At 36.9% G+C, this 20,828-nt stretch overlaps 1 protein-coding gene across 2 annotated transcripts in view; it reads left to right on the forward strand.

Annotated features, from left to right (window-relative positions):
• YES1 (YES proto-oncogene 1, Src family tyrosine kinase) overlaps positions 1-20,828 on the forward strand; it is a 49,250-nt gene that overhangs the window by 25,703 nt on the left and 2,719 nt on the right. For both annotated transcript variants that reach the window (XM_014871271.2, XM_088173773.1), the window contains exons 2-11: positions 7,452-7,724; positions 11,862-11,961; positions 12,638-12,736; positions 15,745-15,848; positions 16,042-16,191; positions 16,408-16,563; positions 16,834-17,013; positions 19,243-19,319; positions 19,650-19,803; positions 20,348-20,479. In XM_014871271.2, the coding sequence (XP_014726757.1) occupies positions 7,460-7,724; positions 11,862-11,961; positions 12,638-12,736; positions 15,745-15,848; positions 16,042-16,191; positions 16,408-16,563; positions 16,834-17,013; positions 19,243-19,319; positions 19,650-19,803; positions 20,348-20,479 (1,417 nt within the window). In that variant the 5' untranslated portion in view covers positions 7,452-7,459. The remainder of the gene's footprint in view (positions 1-7,451; positions 7,725-11,861; positions 11,962-12,637; positions 12,737-15,744; positions 15,849-16,041; positions 16,192-16,407; positions 16,564-16,833; positions 17,014-19,242; positions 19,320-19,649; positions 19,804-20,347; positions 20,480-20,828) is intronic.

Below are 20,828 nucleotides of genomic sequence, written 5' to 3' on the forward strand. Positions count from 1 at the left end.
AGTAGTAACTAAGATATACTAGAATGCAAATCCTGCATTTGTTGATGTTGCATCAACATAAGTACGCTGGTTTAAATTCATAAGCTGGGACATAGCTGTTGGAGTTTTTTTCAGGTAGCTGAGTCCTTTGTCTTTGAGTGGAGTTTCTGAGCTACAGGTTGGTGGAGGTCAGAGCAGTCTGCACTGATCCTGCTTGTCTCGTGTCTCAATGCATCTGCTGATGGCTCTTTATAAAAAGACACAGCCTTACTCTTTGTCACAGTCCAGACCCATGGTGAAGATACAACTCCTGGTTAGAGGCAAAGACCACTATTGAAGACAGAATACTAAACTAGGTCTTCTTTCACTAGAAGCGTGTTTAAAATTGCAGTAGGCTTGCTTTCTTCTACCTCTGGTCTGTCATTCTTGGCCACTTCCTAGTCTAATTGGAAGAGCCACCTTTTCGTGCATATAACATCTATTCAAAGAAAAGCTACTACCCTAGATAGTGTACGTGAAACTGACTATAAATAAGCACAACTTTATGAACATATATGTTTTGCAGAGCCAGCCACGTATCATCCATGACATGGTCATTGTCTCCAGTATGTTCTTGGAGCCTTTGTCTGTCTCTAAGGTGAAAGGTACTTTACACAAATATGTACCTCTGCAAATTCAGCTGTCCTGGTACAGAGTGACTGGGAGGAGATCCTACATATTTGGCCCAGATAAAAGGAAGAATGTAACTGAGATGAAAAACAGAGAGTATCACCTCTCTCCTAACTTTGCCTCACTGATAACCCTCAATTCCACTTTTGATTTTAGAACTTTTCATTGCCATAGTATATTTTTCCTTCAACTTTGCAACCTAGTATTCAATGGGACCTTGCAGTTGGATTGCTAGGGCCTGTTGTGCTCTGGTATGAGGGTTGTACCGCCTGCTGGGGCAGTTCCATCTCATACCCATTAGTCCCAACAAGGAAATAGGTGTTTCTTCATTAGAGAAGCCTTTGTCTGGGACAATCCAAATTGGAGGACTAAATCCTTAGACTCCTGCATGGGTACAATGTTGAAAGTCTGATACATCTGGGCAAATCTCCCATGCCAAAGCCATTCAAACCTCAGAGGAAAAAAACTTCTATTGAACTTCTTCCATTTAAAAAAAAAGTCAGGGAATCAGGGAAGGACATGAAGGATTGAAGGACCTTATTCTTTTAGCAATTACTGCTTCTCCTTATTTTTCAGGTAGTATTTTGGAATACGGTTTTCCTTCAGAGCACAGTTGCTGTGATCTTGTAAACCAGTTAACTGGTTCCTCCAGTAGAAGGATCAGTATCAATCTAATTTAAAGCAAATTCAAAATTCTGAGTCCTGTAAAAAACACAAACCAGAATAGAAATATGTAATATTTCTGATATCTTTTGACTCTGAAATGCAAAATGTCCACCCAAAAAGCATTTTTATACTCGTTTTTTCTCTGTACAGAATCATGTTTGCTACAATGGGTTTGCTAGCTGTAGCTTTATTAGAAAACAATCTGGGGGTCTGTTCTGCTGCTGTGAAATCAAAATCATAACCACAGCAGACTCAGATTTTTTTGTTTAATATGCTTGTATAGTCATGATTAAAAAAGGACTACATCTGTGCAACTATTAGGATTCAAAAGTTCAGATTGCATTAGTAATAAAGAGGATGGTTTTAAATACCTATTTTAAGTGTATGGGCCAGCTAAGCTCTAGTAATACTGGGTTATCGTTATTTTTTGGTGTAGAACTGCACAAAGATGTGTGGTAAACATTGAAATTCAAGTAGCATAAATGCTTGCTTCGGTGGGGTTTTTTATAATGCCTCTTCCTTTATCTTCAGTTTTTGCTCCTTATTAGATTGTTAATTGCAAGGTCATGTCAGTTGCATTTTAAATGCATAATGATGCAGACTCTCTAAGGCCTCATTACACTAATGTTACTGATAATTATAAAACTGAATACAGTAGAACATCATTCTTTGAAATGTCATGGGTTGTTCATGGTAAAGTAAGCAAACCCTGCAATTTATGACAGCTCATAAAAGATAAATTATATCCCATGATAAAAGCCGCATAATTTCTAAAAATTTCATGTACTCTGCAAAGAACACAGGGCAATTCTTTAGTTTACTGTCCTTTATAAATAAGGCAGGTTGTTTTGTAGACAAGAATGCTCACTCTTGTTTTCATACCAAAGCAGTGACCTGTTAAAGATGGACTGAATTAGCTGGATGTTACAGTATTGGATAAAGACTTGTTAGCCTCTTTACTAGTGGTTTTCATTTTTTTCAGTCTATGTCACATCTAATAAATGATTTTTCAATACCACCAGCTGAAATCAGCTGTTTGGCTCTATGCTGTTTGCTCAGTGTACAAAAAGCCAGTGTAGGTTCTATGTCTCCGGTGACATGTGGAATCAGCTCTACACTTGTTTGAGCAAATAGACAGCTGCCAGCTAATGGATCCATTAGCAAACTTCCCACTGAATATCCTGTCTTTATCACTGCATGAAATTTTAATAACTTTAAATCATTACTATAGTTGAAAGTTAAGAAGGCCTTTTTGTAAGACCTTTTTTAAGGCATTTGTTTCACAGAAGTGAAGACATGTCTTTTCTCGACAGATTATTTTTTTCATGCTAACATTGAGAAGTGAAGCTGTAGTAGCAGTGGAAATCTTCAATGTTTTCTTCATCTTTTTATTAGCCATTTATGAACCTCAAAATAAATTATTTTTCTGTTAGATAGCATGAGGAGTTACTTTTTAGTTGGAGGATTTTTTGTATGTTTTAGGCAGTCTTGCCTTTGTAGTGAAAAATCACGTATGTGCTCTTTTTTAGCCATATTAATAATTTCAGAAATGAAAAGTAATGAAATCAAAATGTTGCAAACTGCCCTTCTTATTGATTTTCTTTTGCTGTACCTCTTAGTTTTGGTACAGTACCCGGTTTATATGAGAAGTTGAAAAGAGAGGAAGGCCCTAGAGCATATGTCACTTTGTGGCACATTGAAACTGTTACATGTGACTGTCACTCCTGGCCTTACCTCAATGGTGAAGTCTCCAGAAGGCAACTGGCACATGCTGCACTGTAATAGAAGAGCAAGATCAGAGGATTTTTCAGTTGGCCCAAAAAGGAAAAACACCAGTTTTCTTGGGTGATTTTTGTTCAGTTGTTGTTTTTGTTTTTCGTTTCTTTTTTTTTAATAGTGTATGGGTTTTGTTTTTAAACACATTACAGCAAATGAAACAAACATGAGGCTCTCCCAGCCCTTGGTCTTCAGGGTTTCAGATGCTAACACCTGTCTTCAAAGTGCTGATGGGTAGAGTATGGGGGAAAGGGAACAATGTTTGGAGATATTTGCAGGCAGCTTTGCTCTAAGACATGTGACTGGAACAAACAGTTTATCCACCCAAGTTGAAATCACCTCTTTCAATGAAAACTTTATCTAATCTTCCTTCATGCCAGTAGGAGACCTTCCTTGAGCCACTCCTAACAATGCTGTGTCCCAAGGAACCAAGGAGTAACTTCTTTAACTGCCAGCTGGACGGAGCAAAGACACATCAGATAAATAAGTGGTTTCCTTGTGACACCCACCTCTCTGGGCTGGATGGAGAGCCTGTGGACACCCTGAGCGAATTTGTCATTATGCTAAGATACAATGGCTTTAGAAGAAAAATTTGTTTTTCTTGTTCTAGTAGCTCATCCTTAAAGGAAAGCAGAAAAAAGCCAACACAAAGACTTTACTGGCCACACTTTTCAATTGTTGTTGAAAGCTTTCCTCGTGATCTGGCACTCTGCTATAAAAAGGAGTTGGAAAGATAAGAGGGCAGCATTGACTTTCTTGGAGCTCTCATCTTGTCAGTGTTTCTTAAGGGTCTACTTCATTGTCTGAGATGTTTGTAGAGTATTGAATGAAAATTAACTGTTGCCTTTTATAGGACTTCTCCAAAGAGTGCAAATCCAGAGATGCTACTAAAGATGATGCTGTTAAAGATGATAAAGATGCTCATTTGATTCCTACTGAGAATACTGAAGTACTCTCATTCTTCTATTGATTTCGGTGGGCATCCTGTTAACCTTCAACTATCCTTAACAATGATCCTTTTAGCTTCTGTTTCTACTTGAAAACATTTGAATATAGGTTTGTTTTCATCTAGAAGGCAGAACAAGACAGCTGGGCATGCAGTCCATGCCTTTCTGAACATGGTTTCCTGATAGAGCTCCAGCAAGCTGACTTGCCACCTTCTCCCACCCAAAATGTATGGGCACAGTGATCAGAATCAATAGGTGAATGTTTGTTTCAAAGAAAGAACGAGATGCTGAAGTTACTCAAATAGGTTGCCTCAGACACCAGTCTTGTGTGAAATAATGATCTGACTAGTGGGAAGTCAGTGGCTTGTGAATAAGATACCTTGGGACAGCATTTCTTTAAATAAATGGATTTCTGGAGTGCAAATAGGAAATTTTCCATCTGAATCTATTTCTAAAGAGTTCAGTGTGTCAGAAAGAGAGCTGTTAGCTTTTTTGACAAAAATGTATTCCTTAATGTGTTTTTGCTGGCCAGGTAAAGGTTGATAAAAAAAGTTTTTTCAGTTACATACATTTTTGATAACAAATGCAGTACCAGAATAATCAAATCCAACATTCCGCATCAGCTGCTTAGGGATTTTTTGTTCTTTATCCAGCAATTTATTACAAGACTAAACAGTACTAAGTCGTTGGGGGTTTCCCCCCACAGGATGGACAGTCAGGGTTTTCTTACTACTCGCTCTTGGTTTATGTCATCTTCCCTCCCTTCACGCCTCTAATTCCTCCTCACAAATGCATATACGGAGTCTTACTGCAGTTTGCAACTGGTTTTTTTGCTTTTGAAAGGTAAGAAATTTGCTCAATTTTGTTTTGTGGGTATGCAGTTATAAAAGTAGTTTACGTTTATGTCTGCTTATTTCTGAATGTCTTTTTCTTTGAAGTGCTGATTGAATCTCTTGAATCTCTGCAGTTAATCTCTTTAACCCCTGAAAGAAGATTACCTTAACAGTGAAGTGGCTGGGGAGGGGAGAAGCAAGGGAGAGGCTGATTCTGTTTTTCTAGAATGAATTCAGGTCTTCAATAAAGGCTTTTTTTGTAACCCTCAAGCATACCAATAGTAAGTTCTTGTCACTAACACAGCCTTAGGAGGTGAGCACGTATGAGTGATAGTTAAGAGCCGTTCAATCAAATCAGCAATTCCTTGGGCAGAATCCAGCAGTTTTACCGGACTTGGTAAATTTTTTACTATCTTCTTTGTTTGTTTTGTTTTTTTTTTAATATTGACGTCTTATCAGCCTGCTACAAGTTAGATAAATGCCAGAAGGAAGGAAAAGCATTTGTGATGGACATTTGGACTGATGTCTCTGTACTTCCTTTTCATCTACTTGATTAACATTTGTAGTGTGCTGGACTTTTGAATTGTGTGCTTAACTTCCAGCCAAAGGCAAGGAATCAGTGCTTTTAGAAAAGACATTTTTGTAAAGGTGATTGGATTTTTATTCAATGCTAGAAAGAAAACATTGATTCAAGTTTTTTAAAAATAGTCAAGTAGGTCTCAGAGGATGACAAGAATTCACAATAGGCAGCCACATGGCCAAAAGAAGGTATTTTGGATTACAGTGTCTCTTTGCAGTGGTAGAGAAATTAAAAGGATGTGATTCTGATGTTTGGCTTCTATTGTGAATTAATAACTGGCTTTTCTACTGTAGATAATAAGGTGTTTTCTGTAAAGTAGTTAGGCACATTGCATTCATATGTGTATATTCAAGCCTTGCTCTGTTAACATTTGTTCATAGATAATAAGTTGGCATTAATAGTCTAAGAAGTAAAAATAATTGAAAAGGTATGCTTTGTGATGATTTGTTATTCTATGGAAAACCTTAAATGTGATTTGTAAAAGGGCAGTTACTTGACTTTGTTGCTGCTTGTTTCTGCATCAGTAATTGTATTACATTGCAGTATTAGGGGCTGAAATGACAAGGTGAATATACTTAATCTTTTTGAGCATTAAATTTTATAAGGTATTTCACTGTCTGTGGACCTTGTTCTTTCCAGGAACTCTGATTCATGGTTCTTGAGGAAATGACAGTATCTTTATTATTGTAACAGTTAGCTATACTGAGGGTATTATTTTCTCAGTGTGACTATATTAAGGCAGTGTTGGTTTAGTAAAATTTGCTTCGTTCCATATTTCTGTGTCTAATAGTTAACAAGGTAAGAAGGAATTGAGAAGGAAGAAAAGAATTAGTCACACATTGGGAAATACCGTGTTTCCCTAATTGTTAGTTAGTCCATGAAATTATTGTTGTACTTATCAAAATACATGGTTTTCATGCTTTCAAACTCCCGCCCTTTATTCTTTTTATTGATTCGTTAGAGAATGTGGAGTAGTTGATTTCCTGTGTCTGTAGTGGTTTTACTTTTGTAGTTAGAGCAGATTTTTAAATCCCCTCCTGCAAATAATGCAGGACTTTTTATGCCATACTAGAGCTGCATCTAATAGATGCTGCTATTTTCTTCCTGATTTGTTTCCCAACTGGGGTAAGCCAGAAAATGCCTGCTACCATTTGTCACCACGTGATAAATGGCAGGTGGTGACTTCTTAAGGCTCAGCCGGTGTTAATTGCTGGCGACAGGTCTCTCTGATTCCCTTCAGCAGCAGGTAATAGGTGCCCCCACGGTAATCAGCTCTGGCACTGTCTGCCTGTAGTGGGAGCTGGTGGCAGCCCTGGGCCATTAGGGATATAAATTATCACCTGTCCAGGCACGGTTCTGTTTCTAAATCCCTTAGGATATTGCAATTATTCTTGGTTTTTCTGTAGTTTTAGTTACTCTAGAGCTTAACCCTATCCTGTGGCTGTGAATATCTGAGGTTTGTTCGTGAGTTGTATTTGGGGGCTGGCAATGGATGAAAACTTCTTTGTCTTTAAAGATGTCACCAGTTGGTCAAGACTTCATTGCACAGATGCTTAAAAAAGAAAGCAGGAATGCCTCATTCGTTTTCTTTGTATAATTGCTTTGGATTTGCTTCGTATAATTGACTCTGGATTTGTCACATCTGTTTCCCCCTCCACACTGCTATAGAAGACTCCAGTGTTTTTTCCTCATTTGTTGCCCAATTCCCCCTTTCGTTCTTTGTTACCATTTACAGTCCATCAAGTAAGCAGGATGAAGAATCCAAATGTGCTGTTACTATGTGAAGTTGTAAGGGAAAATAATTAGGGCTTCCCTGGTCTGGTAATAATTTAGATTTTATTCCAGAACACTTTTTCAGAGTTTACACTCTGCATGGGGTTTAACAAGAATAAATTAGCATTTGGATTAACTTTTTGGGACTATTCTCTGCTAGCTGTCTAAAGACAACATGAAGGTGAACTCTTTTTTTTTCTTTTTTTTTTTCCCCTCTCATTCTCACAGAAGCAGCCATGGGGTGTATTAAAAGCAAAGAAGGTAAAGGCCCAGCCATGAAATACAGAACTGAAAATGCTCCAGAACCTGTTATTTCCCATGTCAGTCATTATGGATCAGATTCCAGCCAAGCAACACAGTCGCCGTCAATAAAGGGATCAGCAGTTAATTTTAATAGTCATTCCATGACTCCTTTTGGAGGGCCTTCAGGAATGACACCCTTTGGAGGAGCATCATCTTCATTTTCAGCTGTGCCAAGTACATATCCTAGTACTTTAACAGGTGAGTGTTACATAAAATGATGCTCTTATTATTTAGTATTATAGCCACTTGACAGTCATAGTCAAAAAAATACTATGACAACTTGCCACACAGAAATAAATCGCAAATTTAAAATAAATTGCCTTTTAGAGATTCCTGATTTTCCATATCTTTATACTGCTCAGATAATAATTCAGCCTGTATTCACTAGTGACTGAAGGTTGAGTGTTAAGGCTTTTATTTTTGTGGAGACAATTAGGATCACAGCATAGAGAAATTTAAGATTTACTAAAGACAATAATGGGAGTAGTTGATACAATTAAATTAGAAGTTTTAAGGTCTTGAAAGGATGCATATAGGATAATGGCTTTAAATTTGGAGAGGTGAGCAAAATGAAAAACACTTCAGATTCAAGAAATTGAAAGTAATCAGACTTAAAATCAGTTTAAAATATCAAGTTATATTAATACAACATTGAATCAATTTATAAAGCTAAGCAGGATTTGCATTATATTCTATGTACTTTACTATGGGAACAATATGTGTGAAATGAAAGAGCAGAATTCCCATTGTTGGTGGTCGTATTAAAACCAAAATGGAAAATGTAAAAATAGAATTTGCGACACAGAGAGACCTTCTTGGCTGAGATATAGGAGATACAGTATTTTAAAGCAACATGCACATTTGATGTTATAAACCCACCTTTCTATCAAAATCTTAAAACTCACAAAAATTATTTTGTCCATATAACTAAGTTCATGGTTTGGTTGGATATTTTTGAGAAGAAGCTGTGATTTACCCTTTTTTTGAGAGACATTAAAAAGACTAATTTATTCTAGAAGCTCTGTACAGAAACTTCACAAAATAATAAAATAATAATTTCTTATTAGTCTATTTCTAGTTTTCCCTCTAATGTTAGCACAGTTGTGGTGCTTAAGTGTTTGGATTGTTCCAGTGGCATATAAAGTCTTTTAAACACAAGTAATTTGAGATCCATGAAAATGCATTCTGACCTTGGCATTAAGCAATTCAGGAAACCAAATATGAATTGTCAGGTAATGATCACCTCGTAGTCCTTTTCTTGGGAATACATTAAAGACCAAATAATTAAAATGAACATCTAGCCTGTATCATTTATGAGTCAGCTCTGAATCCCTGTTGTGGATGAACATATGCAGAAATTAAAAATGGGCAGCATTCCTTTATTTCCTTTATTCCTTTATTTTCATTAGCCCTACTGTGTTGTATTTCATTTCCCTCAAGAGCCTTGGCATATTTCTTCTTACTAGATCTGGTTGTTTGGTCATGTAGGAAGCTCCAGCAGTGCATGCAGGCACTCCTGTGCATAGTCAGACATCAGAGATGTAGCCCCCCACTGGGTACCACAAATCCTTTGCTGCAAAGACCAGAAAGGATGTCCTCTTGCCTGTTCCTGGTGGTTGTTAAGCATGTTATATCTTGAACCAGAGTCAACAAAAGAGATTTCTCATGAAGAGAGAGTCTTAATATCTCATTAGTGTGAAATCAGTTATCAGCAGGCAGGCTGATTTGTGTGAATGTTCCCATTGATTTGCAATTAGGTAAAACGATACTGCATATGAAATTATTCCTCTTCGTTCTGTAAAACTAGCCCATCCACAAAAAACCATACATTTAAATAAATACATACATAAGTAAAATTGTGCTAACAATTATTTGGTACATTCAGTACTGCTTTCAGATAAACTAAAATTGGGTGTTTTTGTGAGTGAGTGAGATGACAGCCTTCATCTCCTGTAAGCTTTTTGTATTTGTGACCAATAAAACACTGGATCACATTCTGTCACCCTTTGCTTCACAAGAGAGGAGAATAGATGGGCTTGTCAAACAGGATGTAAGTGTCAGTAGTACTTACCCAGTCGATCAGTGATGTGTGACAAGAGGATGATATGGTTGTCATCATGGCCTGTAGTGAGGCTGAAAAGAGTTGAGCCCTCTTTTATTCCTCTAAAGCAGTTAAGGAGAAGAAATCTGAGTTAGTCACACTGCTCCTGTGTTACACACTGTCTGTCTTTAGATACTTTGAATTCATAGAATATTGCTGAAAATCAAAACAGAAAAATGGACTGCTGTTCTTGCCTTCCATGAAGCTGTGCTAGTGCTCTGTAATCCCCATGCTGAACAAGAAGGTAAAGTCTTCTCTCCAAAACCAGTCATAAATTAGAGGATGGAATACTGACCTAATAAAAGGAAAATCTTTAAGAGAAGCCTTGTGGCTACAGATAGCTTGAGCAGCTAAACTAGATCACCTCACAGTGTTCACAAAGAAAACAGCTGCAAGAGACTTGAAATATCATTTGACAGTATTTTTGTATAAATCTGTGTTGGTGCTGCTCTCTCAAGTATTTTATTATTCTTTGCTATGAAAAAATAACACTTGTGACTGAGAATAAAAAGGTTTTATGGTAGCTGAAGTTTTTTCAGTTTCTTTAGATGCATCTAAAAGCTTTTGTGATAATGTGACTTGAGAGTATTGATTGTTTTCATCTGCTGAAGAACTCTTTGGCAATGGTTTATTTCCTTAACACTTGCTTTCTGTTTGTGTGAATACGGTTATATCCTCACTGTTTTCTTGCTCCACATAGCAGTTTGTGTCATCAAAATAATGTAGTAATAAAAATTGGTAGAATTGTTTTGATTTTTAACTTAAATTAGGAGCTGCTAACTTGTAAGGAATATTCTAATTCATTTTCAGTTCATAAATCACACTTTAAAAAAACACCCTCAATTACTCTAACCTCCTGTGGGGATTTTGTTCTGTTTTTCCTAGCGGAACTATAAATTCATTTCCAGCCAAGGCCTGCTGAGAGATTGTAACCACAGGAAGACTCCAAATCAAATGAAAATACTTAGGTGATTAGGAGCTCTTATGTCAGAAAGTGTACATTGCAAAAGAATATTGAATATAGACTGCCTTCATTGCATTATGTGTTCTTCCTTTCTGATCACTGTCATGCTGATTGTAAGATCTAAAATTATTTGTGACATATTTCTCTTGGTGGACTTTCATATATATTCTGATATGTATATGTGCATATTAGAGAGGTAGTGTTATACATTTAAAAATATGTTATTGCTTGGATGATCATTAGGCTTCTTAAATGTTCATCAGACTAAGAAACAGCATTTCTAGGGCTTAAAAAGTCTTTCTGAATTGTCTATTCATGATTTTCTATTTTAACTTTCTCCTAGTTATGGTACATGGTTCTTTATTTTTGCAAGTAGCTTGTACATCTCGAACAACCTGTTCTCTTTTCCCTCTTCCTCCTATTCCCAGTTTTGTAGATTAGTTCTTTGAAGTATAGAAAAAGGTTTCCTGCTGGTAGGTGTGGAAGCCTTCCTACCATCCACCTCTCTCACATATGTCCTGTTTGGGGGACATGTTCAAGAGCATGCCCTATGCCAGAAGTGGGATGGGAAGGTGGATTCCTTGGGGTTGCTGGAGTGCAGCTGTTCCTCGTGACCTGTCTTGGCCCTCGTTCTCTGGAGTAATGCACTGATGGATCATCCTCAGCAAGGGTCTGCTTCACATGCAGGGACACTTGGTGGAATCAAAAAAATCATCAGTGCTAAAGCAGAGGAATGTCTTTGTTTGTAAGAGAATACTTTTATTTCTGGTTCAGTTCCTTGGAGTTCTTGATGTGTAACCTCAGAAAGTTGGGAATGCATCAGTTATTTATAGCTGAGTGCAACAGGAACTTTTGCTTCTGTGAAAATTAGTGGCTGATGGTTCACCACTGTGGTGGTGTAGATTCTTCCAGAATTGCATTTCTTAACAAGAAGCAAGCTTAATAAAGAAGCTATGGGTTTTGTTTTTTTTAAATGATGATGCGTCATGCAGGTTTCTGTATATAAGTGCTGTAATTATTAATGTAGTTCCAGTGATGTGTCTAGTGGTCTTTTGTGGTGTGGAAGCATATTTTCAGAATGTCTGTTTATAGGCTTTGCTCTGTCCTAAGAAATTAGCAGGTTATTCATCTGTCTTCCAAAATGAGATGCAACTCAGAGTGTTTAGTTGCTTCAAAATCAAAACTGATTAATTGTTTCATGGACAAGTACTTAAATCAGGTTGCAACATTACTGCTATATCATATTGGATTTTTTTTTCTTTTTCCTAAGGTGGTGTTACTGTATTTGTGGCCTTATATGATTATGAAGCTAGAACTACAGATGACCTTTCATTTAAGAAAGGTGAACGGTTCCAGATAATAAATAACACGTAAGTGTTCTCATTCACAGACCTTACTGGGTTGTTTGGAATAATTAGATTCAATTTGTTTTTAAATCTCTGTATCCCATTTTAGTGAAGGGTAGATTGATGGTTTTTTGTTTTTTGGGGGTTTTTTTAATACATTCAATATTCAACAAGCATGAGGTTAAAATATATAATATTATTAAGACCATAACTTCTCAGGTTGTGATCAGGGTTTGGGTGCAGGTATAGCACTGTAACAACTGTGGTAACCCCATGCCTCTTTTCAGTTGGGTGACTTCCTTCCCTTCCCTGCCCCAGCAAGGCACAGCTACCCCCTTTGGGGCAGCAAAAGTGGGGACAGGTCCGTTCCAGACTCTACACCTGGATTTACTCTCTGATCTGGAGAGGCAGATGAAGACTAGACAACTCAGAAGTTTATTTACACATCTCTGCCATAATACATTCTGGTTTTACATTAAAAAAACAACCCCAAATCTTTAAAATATGAAATTCCACTAAGAGGCATTTGTGTTGCTCACAACATGAGATGTATGTAGGTGTAGCACAAACTAGTTTAGATGCCTTCATAATTAAAATACCATGTTACCTAAATTTACCTGCCTTTCATATGTGAGTACGTTACAGGTGCCATGGAATTGTGTTGTTTATATGTGGAAGAGGTAATGATATTTCATTGCAGGGAAGGAGACTGGTGGGAAGCAAGATCTATTGCTACAGGAAAGACTGGCTACATCCCAAGCAATTATGTAGCTCCTGCAGACTCCATTCAAGCCGAAGAGTAAGACACTCTATCCTGTCAATCTTATACACTTTGTACCCTGTGGTGATACCGTTTTTTAAATTCATTATATGTAACATTTAAAGGTAGAGTAGGAAAATACTATTAATGATAGAGTATCAGTGCTATATCAGTGCTACTTGGATTATGTCAAAGGTATAATTATTACTGAGAATGTGGTGGGCACACACACGATGTTTCATGCCTGTTTGCTACATGTGGGGCTAAAGGAGAAAGGATGGGAGAATTCAATAATGATAAAAATTGAAGGGCACACTTTGTGTATCATATAAAGCAAAAATGGATGGGTTTTAGCTAAAGAGTTCAGACACAATCAACTCTAGGTTTTTATCCTTATCTTTCTTTGCCAAACCTTAAGTCAAGATCGGCTATATATACTTGGTATGACCTAACCATAAATTCTAAAAAACCATTCGTGTGCACAATTATTGCTCATCTGTTAATCCTGTAGTAACTTCTTGGTGACAAAATTTTTTGGTATGCTAAGGACTGCTATGAATTTGGAAAATTATACTGTTTTGTGTACCGTTACTTACTACATTTATTTACTAACATCCTGGAGTCCTTAGACAGTCACATAAAATGAGCCCATAGGTTGGAGTAGAGTTTTAGCTTATACTTGTTCCAAGGGATTGTATTTGTTGTACTAGAAATACAAAGTTGCACAGCTCTTGTTTCAATATACAGGCATGATACTGTCAATCAGCAGTTCACTGATATGTGATCTGTGCACTTCTCTGTTTGATACTGCATGTCTGGGAAAAGTGCCTGATTTTCAAGATGTTTCCTGAATCTCAAGCTGAGACTTTAGCATCTTGCTGCTGCTGCTCTCACTTGGCTCTTAGCTATTAAAAAATGATTGCATCAAAGATGCTCTGTTATTTTACACCCTTGACTTTCATCTGGGTTTAAAATTATTAACTCTTGTTTATTTTTTGGGGAAAAAAAAGTCAAATATTTCTTCTTTTTTTTTTTTAAACTATGCAGTAAAAGTTTGTCATTACAACTGCAGTGGTGGTAAAATGGAAATAATAGCCCTTTTCAAAGAAAGTATGGCTCCTAAACACTGGCCAGAACAGTGGTGAGATTTGTCATAGGTTTATGTAATGACTAGAGGTGAGTGTGAAGGATGATGAATGAGGAAGATTTTAAAAACTGTTTAATTTAAAGAACCAGTGCTAATTTTATGAAATATCCCCACAGTATTTGGAATACAGTTAATTTGCTTTGGAGTTTGTTAGCCCTGTGCTTTGATAGCGTGTAGATTTTGTGTTGTGACTGCAATTAGAGTTATGAATGCAAATGCAATACAGAGCCCCAAGTTGCCTGTGGCCTTTTCTAAGCCTAGAGGCATTTATAACAGAAACTGCTTATGATAGGTTCCATATTATTTGTGTACTTTTTTAATGACACCATAATATAAATGTTTAATTGTCTCTAAAAAAGAAAGCAATTCAACTCTACTATTATTTTATAGGTAGTGAAGTAAAACAGCACTTTACAATATCATTTGTAAATTGTTGTTGTAGTCTGACGAAGAGGCATTTTCATGTGAAGTTATGAGCTAGAATTCAGGTTTGCTTCTGTAAGATTATAGATTACATCCAAATTGTCTCCAGTGTGTATGCTTTCATATCCATTTCTAACTTAGCACATCTCCTTCAACACTCAAACTGCAAATACAACAAAATGTAAGAATAAGTTTCAAATTTCCATGTGATTGCAGAGGCCATTCTGTTCAACAAAGTGATGCCTCTTTAGCTACATTTTTTCCCAGAAATGTTTCACCCAGAAAGCCATTATTTTGCAACAGTTTCTAGTATTAATTTTCCCATCACTTACGTAGCCAAATTAGCTTGATGATAAGATAGTGACAGACGAAAATGTTTGAAATTTACACTTTATGTCACTTTGTAACTTTTGAGGTAGCTAATAAAAACAAAATGTAGATAGAAATAAGTCTTATTCCAAAGTCTGGGGATTCATCTGAAGATGCACCTTAAAATTATCGCTGGCTCAGGACAGTGCTGTGTGCAGGCTGTTCATCAGGATGAGCACACTGTGGGAATGTAAAAGAAAAAGCTCTTCTGTGAAAGAGCTGAAGGCAAGAAAAAATGCAAATCTTTTGAAACGTCTGTGTTCTTTTCGGTATCAGAATGATTCAGCAGTTTGGAATGTTACAGAGAAGTAAATGATACCTGCCATAGGGTTGTTCCTGAATGATCAGTAAAAAAAAGTGCTACCTCTACTGAGGTAGAGAAAGATGGGAGGGAACAGAAACTGAAACAGGAGAGTTTCCAGCTGAATATAAGAAACGTTTTTACCTGAGGACAGCCAAGAACCTGGCCACAGGTTGCACAGGTAGACGGTCTGTCCTTCAAGTGTTTCAGGCCTGAAGCTGACTACATCCTGAGCAAATAGGTCTAATGTCACTGCTGACCCTGCCTACAGCAGGAGGCTGCACCAGAGAACTCCAAGGGTCCTTCCAGTCTGAATGAACCTGTCATCCAGTGATATTTATGCACACTCACTTTGCATTAAGTACTGTTTTCTAAAATAAAGCCTGAACTTTTTAAAGAAGGGAGTTTCAACTCCTGCAGCGTTGAATGTGCTACTAAAGTGTGTCATCTGATTCATCTTGGCCTGTAAAGTTAGCCTGAGGAGGGTGTTCCTTTCAATGTTAAGAACAGTTGATGTCTGTTGTTAAACCAGCAGAAAACTATAGTGTTTGCATATACAGGCCTCTTTACATGTATTTTGTAAATTATAGAAATGAGAATATATAAAATGGAAATAGATCATATTAATATTGTGTTTATATTGATGTCATTGCTTTTGTTGATCTGTATTTTTTTGGGATACTTGTAGCCCAGTAGCTGTTTTGGAATAGTTCAGTCAGTGCTTGAGATTTCTAAATCTTTTGCTTACATGAGTACCAAAGCATAGGAAGATTTTTTTGTTTACACATTTCCCTTTAAATTTTCTAGGTGGTATTTTGGTAAGATGGGCAGGAAGGATGCAGAAAGACTACTCTTAAATCCTGGGAACCAGCGTGGTATTTTCCTAGTAAGAGAGAGTGAAACCACTAAAGGTATGTATATGTCTGTGTATCTTTCCTCTTTCCCATTCCCTGCTCTCCCCAACACCAAAGTGAACATTTTTATGCCTATCCCATGATACACCTGAATGTGCACACCATATATCTGTACAATGACAGCTGGGGAGATATGTTAAAAACCTTTTTTATGTTTTGGTGAAGAACCAGTATGTGACTTTTTTCCTAGGTGCTTATTCCCTTTCTATACGTGACTGGGATGAGGTCAGAGGTGATAATGTAAAACACTACAAAATCAGGAAACTTGACAATGGTGGATACTATATCACAACCAGAGCACAATTTGAATCTCTACAGAAGCTGGTGAAACACTACAGAGGTAAGCCCAAGTTCCAGTGTCCCAATGTTACCCTGTGCCTACTGTGAGGAAGGACTGCATACATAGCTTATTCTTAAAATTCACAACTATAAAATTTCTGATTTCAACAAAAAGTAAATGGACTAGTTCTTTTTTATCAACATTAAGATGTTGCTTTTGTTAAAGTCTTGCTCCTGCTTAACTGTGAAGCTATTAACTATTTTTCCTATTTTCCAGAACATGCTGATGGTCTGTGTCATAAGCTAACAACTGTATGTCCCACTGTGAAACCACAAACGCAGGGACTAGCAAAAGATGCCTGGGAAATTCCTAGAGAATCCTTGAGATTGGAAGTTAAATTGGGCCAAGGATGTTTTGGTGAAGTATGGATGGGTAAGAGTTTAATATGACACATTTCAGTTGTTCCTGTGATGTTTTAATGGTATTTTAAGTAAATCAGTATCGAGATATGAAAAGATAGTATCATAGAGAAATGAAGGAAAAAATGCCAGTTATGATCATGCATGTAATGGTAAAATTGATACTCAATATAGTTCTATTTATGATTATTCAGTTAGCTAAGAAAACAGAAGCAAGAAAGAGTTTGAGCAGAGAATTTCTTCTCTAATACAATGGGGAATAAAACCTGATCTGTTTCCCTAGGAACATGGAATGGAACCACAAAAGTAGCAATCAAGACACTAAAACCTGGTACAATGATGCCAGAAGCTTTCCTGCAGGAGGCTCAGATCATGAAGAAACTGCGACACGACAAGCTTGTTCCGCTGTACGCCGTTGTTTCTGAGGAACCAATCTACATCGTCACTGAATTCATGACAAAAGGTGTGGGACAGGATAGTTAAAAATACTACATTTAAAAGGTTATTTAACACCTCAGCAATAAATCAAATGTTTAATTAATGTTAGGTATAAGCTAACTGGAGTACAAGCGTTAATTTTGATTAAATTAAAATGAGCAACGCTTGACCTACTTGGAGCAGTTCTGATTTAGATTATGGGCAGAGGCATGATTCTTTTGCACATCTGTGTCACCCTTGCTAATCTTCCAAGTACAAGATTGGGGATTTTTTCCTCCTCATTTTTAGTGTGTAGTGTCCCTCACATTTAAATGAAACGGTGTAGCTGGGAATATTACTATGAGGTTATGCCTGTCTGTAGACAGGTCATGCTAACAACAAAACATGTTGAGCTTTGGGTTATTTGGTGTTTCTTTCCCAGCAGTGTAATAGTAAACTTTAAAAAGGTTGAGCATTTTTTCCCCAGACTCCCTCCTTTATCCTCTTGTTTTCAGTCTTTGATCCTTCTTCCTTTGCTCTGTATCATTTCCCCCTCCCCCTGCTGCTGAAACAGAGATTTAGAGATTTAGGCAGAATGTAGAAATAAACATCATAAGCATATTAGTGTTAAGAAGCAGCAGATTTCCAAGTCAATTACTCTATTTTTTATAAAATGCAGGCTTCTGTTCGACTCATAGAGAAATTTTGCTATCCTCATAGGGATATATTCTCAAGGGAGTGGCTAGTTGTGTTCAGTACTGCACCACAAATGTATGAGTTTGCTTTTTTCCTGTTTGGATGGGGTTTTTAAAGGGTTGTATAATTTTGAAAAGGTAAAAAGGAACAGAAAATGGAAAAAGTTCCTTCTGCATTTTTGTTCCTAAATAACACTAGACAGCCATGCAAAATCAGTTTTCATTGTTCAGAAATCAGGTTTCAGCAAGGCAGTAAGGAAAAAAATACTTAAAACTGTCTAAAAAAAAGCGAAACTCACTACCAGAACTGGTTACCTTGCAAAAGCAGAAGAATTGTAATTGGTCTAAATTATGGATTCAAAATCCTGTTGGAAGCTTCTTTTTCTAGCTTTCCTTTGACAATTTTCTCACATCTTACAAAAAACCCATAGAACTTCTTTGTTCTAAGCTAGTAAAGCAATTTATTTTTATTTATATTTCCCCTTTCACAAGGAAAAGAAGCGGGTACAAAATGCAAACTATCCAACTGTTTTTTGCAGTGTGGGCAGGTTACTAGAGATCAGTGTGAAATCTTTGCTCCTCTTCAGTCGTTTGATCTCATGAACCAAGGTCAGAAAAAGTCTGTGCAAACACACACAGCAAACAGCAGCAGCAGTGTGGGTCTGGCCTGCCACATTTTTACTTTCACTGTGCAAAAGTGCAGTAAGTCACTAAACTTATGTTGGAGAAATCTAATTCAGCGTTACTGCTATGAATCCACTTCAGGATATACAATCAAGTGGTTTCTTTCCCCACCGTGGCCACACTTCTAATTTTGTTACTGTAGTTTTGACTGTGACAAGAGTGATTTGTTATGAGTCTTCACCAGTTTCTTAGCAAAGAGGTCATATTCTTACCTGGGGTGACATAATGCCACCTGTAGAGAGAACTGTTACATTGAGACAAAGTTTAATGGCACAAGTAAAGGTTGTTGTCCTAACAGAGCACAAATCCTTGCAACTGATTTTCAGATCCTGCTCATGTAATGCTCTGGGTACGATTGCATTATATTAATGGGAGAAAATAAGGTATTGTAAGGAATGGAAGATAGTTTTCTCTGTAAGAATGAAAAAGTGACAAAAAGAGCAACAATTTCACAATAATTTCTCTAATATTCTCTAATATATGATTTGGGCTGGCAGAAAAATGTAAGTAAGGGATAGAGGTTTTTTTGTTCTGTAATTATAAATCTCATAGTAGAAGAAAGTCCAGCTAGGAGGAGTACTGATACCAACAACATTGGAAAAATTCTAACGTAGTGCCAAAACCAGCAGTCTGTTTTATTAGTGTTTAGTTATTTGCATTATTGAAGTGGATTCCAAACCACTTGGATAGAATTGCACTAACAAGTTATCAGTGCAGAGGTAACTATGGGCATGATCATTGGGTCACATATTCTGGTAAATGATGGATTTTCAAACACAGATTTCATGAGGTAAATGTGTCAATTATAATGTCTAAGAAAAAAATCTTATTTGTGTTTTTAGGTCAAGTTAATGTTTTTGGGGTTTTTTTCCCCCCCAAAATGTCATGTTTTACAGGCAGCTTGCTAGACTTCCTTAAAGAAGGGGAAGGGAAATACTTAAAACTCCCACAGCTGGTCGACATGGCTGCTCAGGTACCAAAAAAAACTGTATTTTGTGCTTAGAGAAGAGGTATCAGATGTCAACTAAACATAAATATTGAATGCTCTGGCTGTTGTTTGCTGCTATGTCTTGCACCTTCTGTTATGGACTTGTAATTTGTCAGAAAGGAAACAGTCTGGTTTGCAATTAGCAGATACTGCATAGCCAGACACACTAATCAGTGCCAAGCTCTTGATTGCTATGCTATAATTCCTATATTTACACAATGGGAATGGAGCTAAAATAAGGGGGTGCTGCTTAATACTTGGGAGAAATGTATATAGTCATGAAAAATAACCTTTTATAACACTTTTCTTTTTGAGATTGCGGATGGCATGGCTTACATTGAAAGAATGAACTACATCCACAGGGACCTCCGGGCAGCTAACATTCTTGTAGGAGACAATCTTGTATGCAAAATAGCAGATTTTGGTTTAGCAAGGTTAATAGAGGACAATGAGTACACTGCAAGACAAGGTAAGGCCAGTTAATTTATTTAACTTATAAGACTGGTTGCCTTTCAATTGCTTAGAACTATTACATTCAGCAGAACATGCCTGTGTATTCTGTATTCATGGATAAAGATCACGTATGGAGCTGTGCTTTCACAGCTGTGTTTAGGTGAGCTCCTTGCCTATGTGTAATCCTGGTAAACTTCCTGTGTTCAAAGTTATGTGGCAGTTAGTTTGTGTTTTCAGAAAGCATTTTTAATTATATTTGGGAGATAAAACATGTTACAGTTTGAAGAAAGATGAGATTCCAGAGAAGCTGTTCGTCAGATTCATTTTTTGAAACGTATTTAAGTGAGACTCTCAGATGTCTTTAGTGCTTCCAGACATTGTAGCCAGTAGTTGCTGTCCTAGTTTGAGAAATATTAAAATACTATACCACCTTGAATTTTATCAATAAAGCAAAGTATAAAAATTCTTTTAATGCATTATTCTTTTCAAAATATTTTGAATTGTAAGAAATTGTGGATTATCAAGGGAAAATTGAGACTCTGTCTTTGCGATGTTTGTAGGAGCCAAATTTCCAATTAAATGGACCGCTCCAGAAGCAGCGTTGTATGGTCGGTTTACAATCAAGTCGGATGTGTGGTCATTTGGAATTCTACTGACAGAGCTGGTAACTAAGGGGAGAGTGCCATATCCAGGTAACAGGAAGATTTAATGTATTTTTCTTTTCTTTGTTGTATTCTGTGCCTCTGAAGTTACCTTTTTTACTTTTTCCCTTCATTCTGAGCCCACAGTTGACAAGCAGAGACAAAAACTTAGTCACACCTCACTGGCTCCTTTGTTCACAAAGATACTTTGGTTTATTTTCAGATTAAATATTGCATATTTTAAAGTGTTTTAAAATAATAGCACTTCTAAATGTGACTGACAGTTTATTTCAGATTAGTGGTATCTTTGTGTTTCCTATCTGTCTATTCCTGATATTTCTACTTTTGACATTTTTCCCAGGCTGCAGAGAGCATCAGTACACTGAAGTTGCTAAACCAG

Source organism: Sturnus vulgaris, chromosome 1 (genome assembly GCF_052056855.1).
Source record: "Sturnus vulgaris isolate bStuVul1 chromosome 1, bStuVul1.hap1, whole genome shotgun sequence".
Taxonomy (NCBI): domain Eukaryota; kingdom Metazoa; phylum Chordata; class Aves; order Passeriformes; family Sturnidae; genus Sturnus; species Sturnus vulgaris.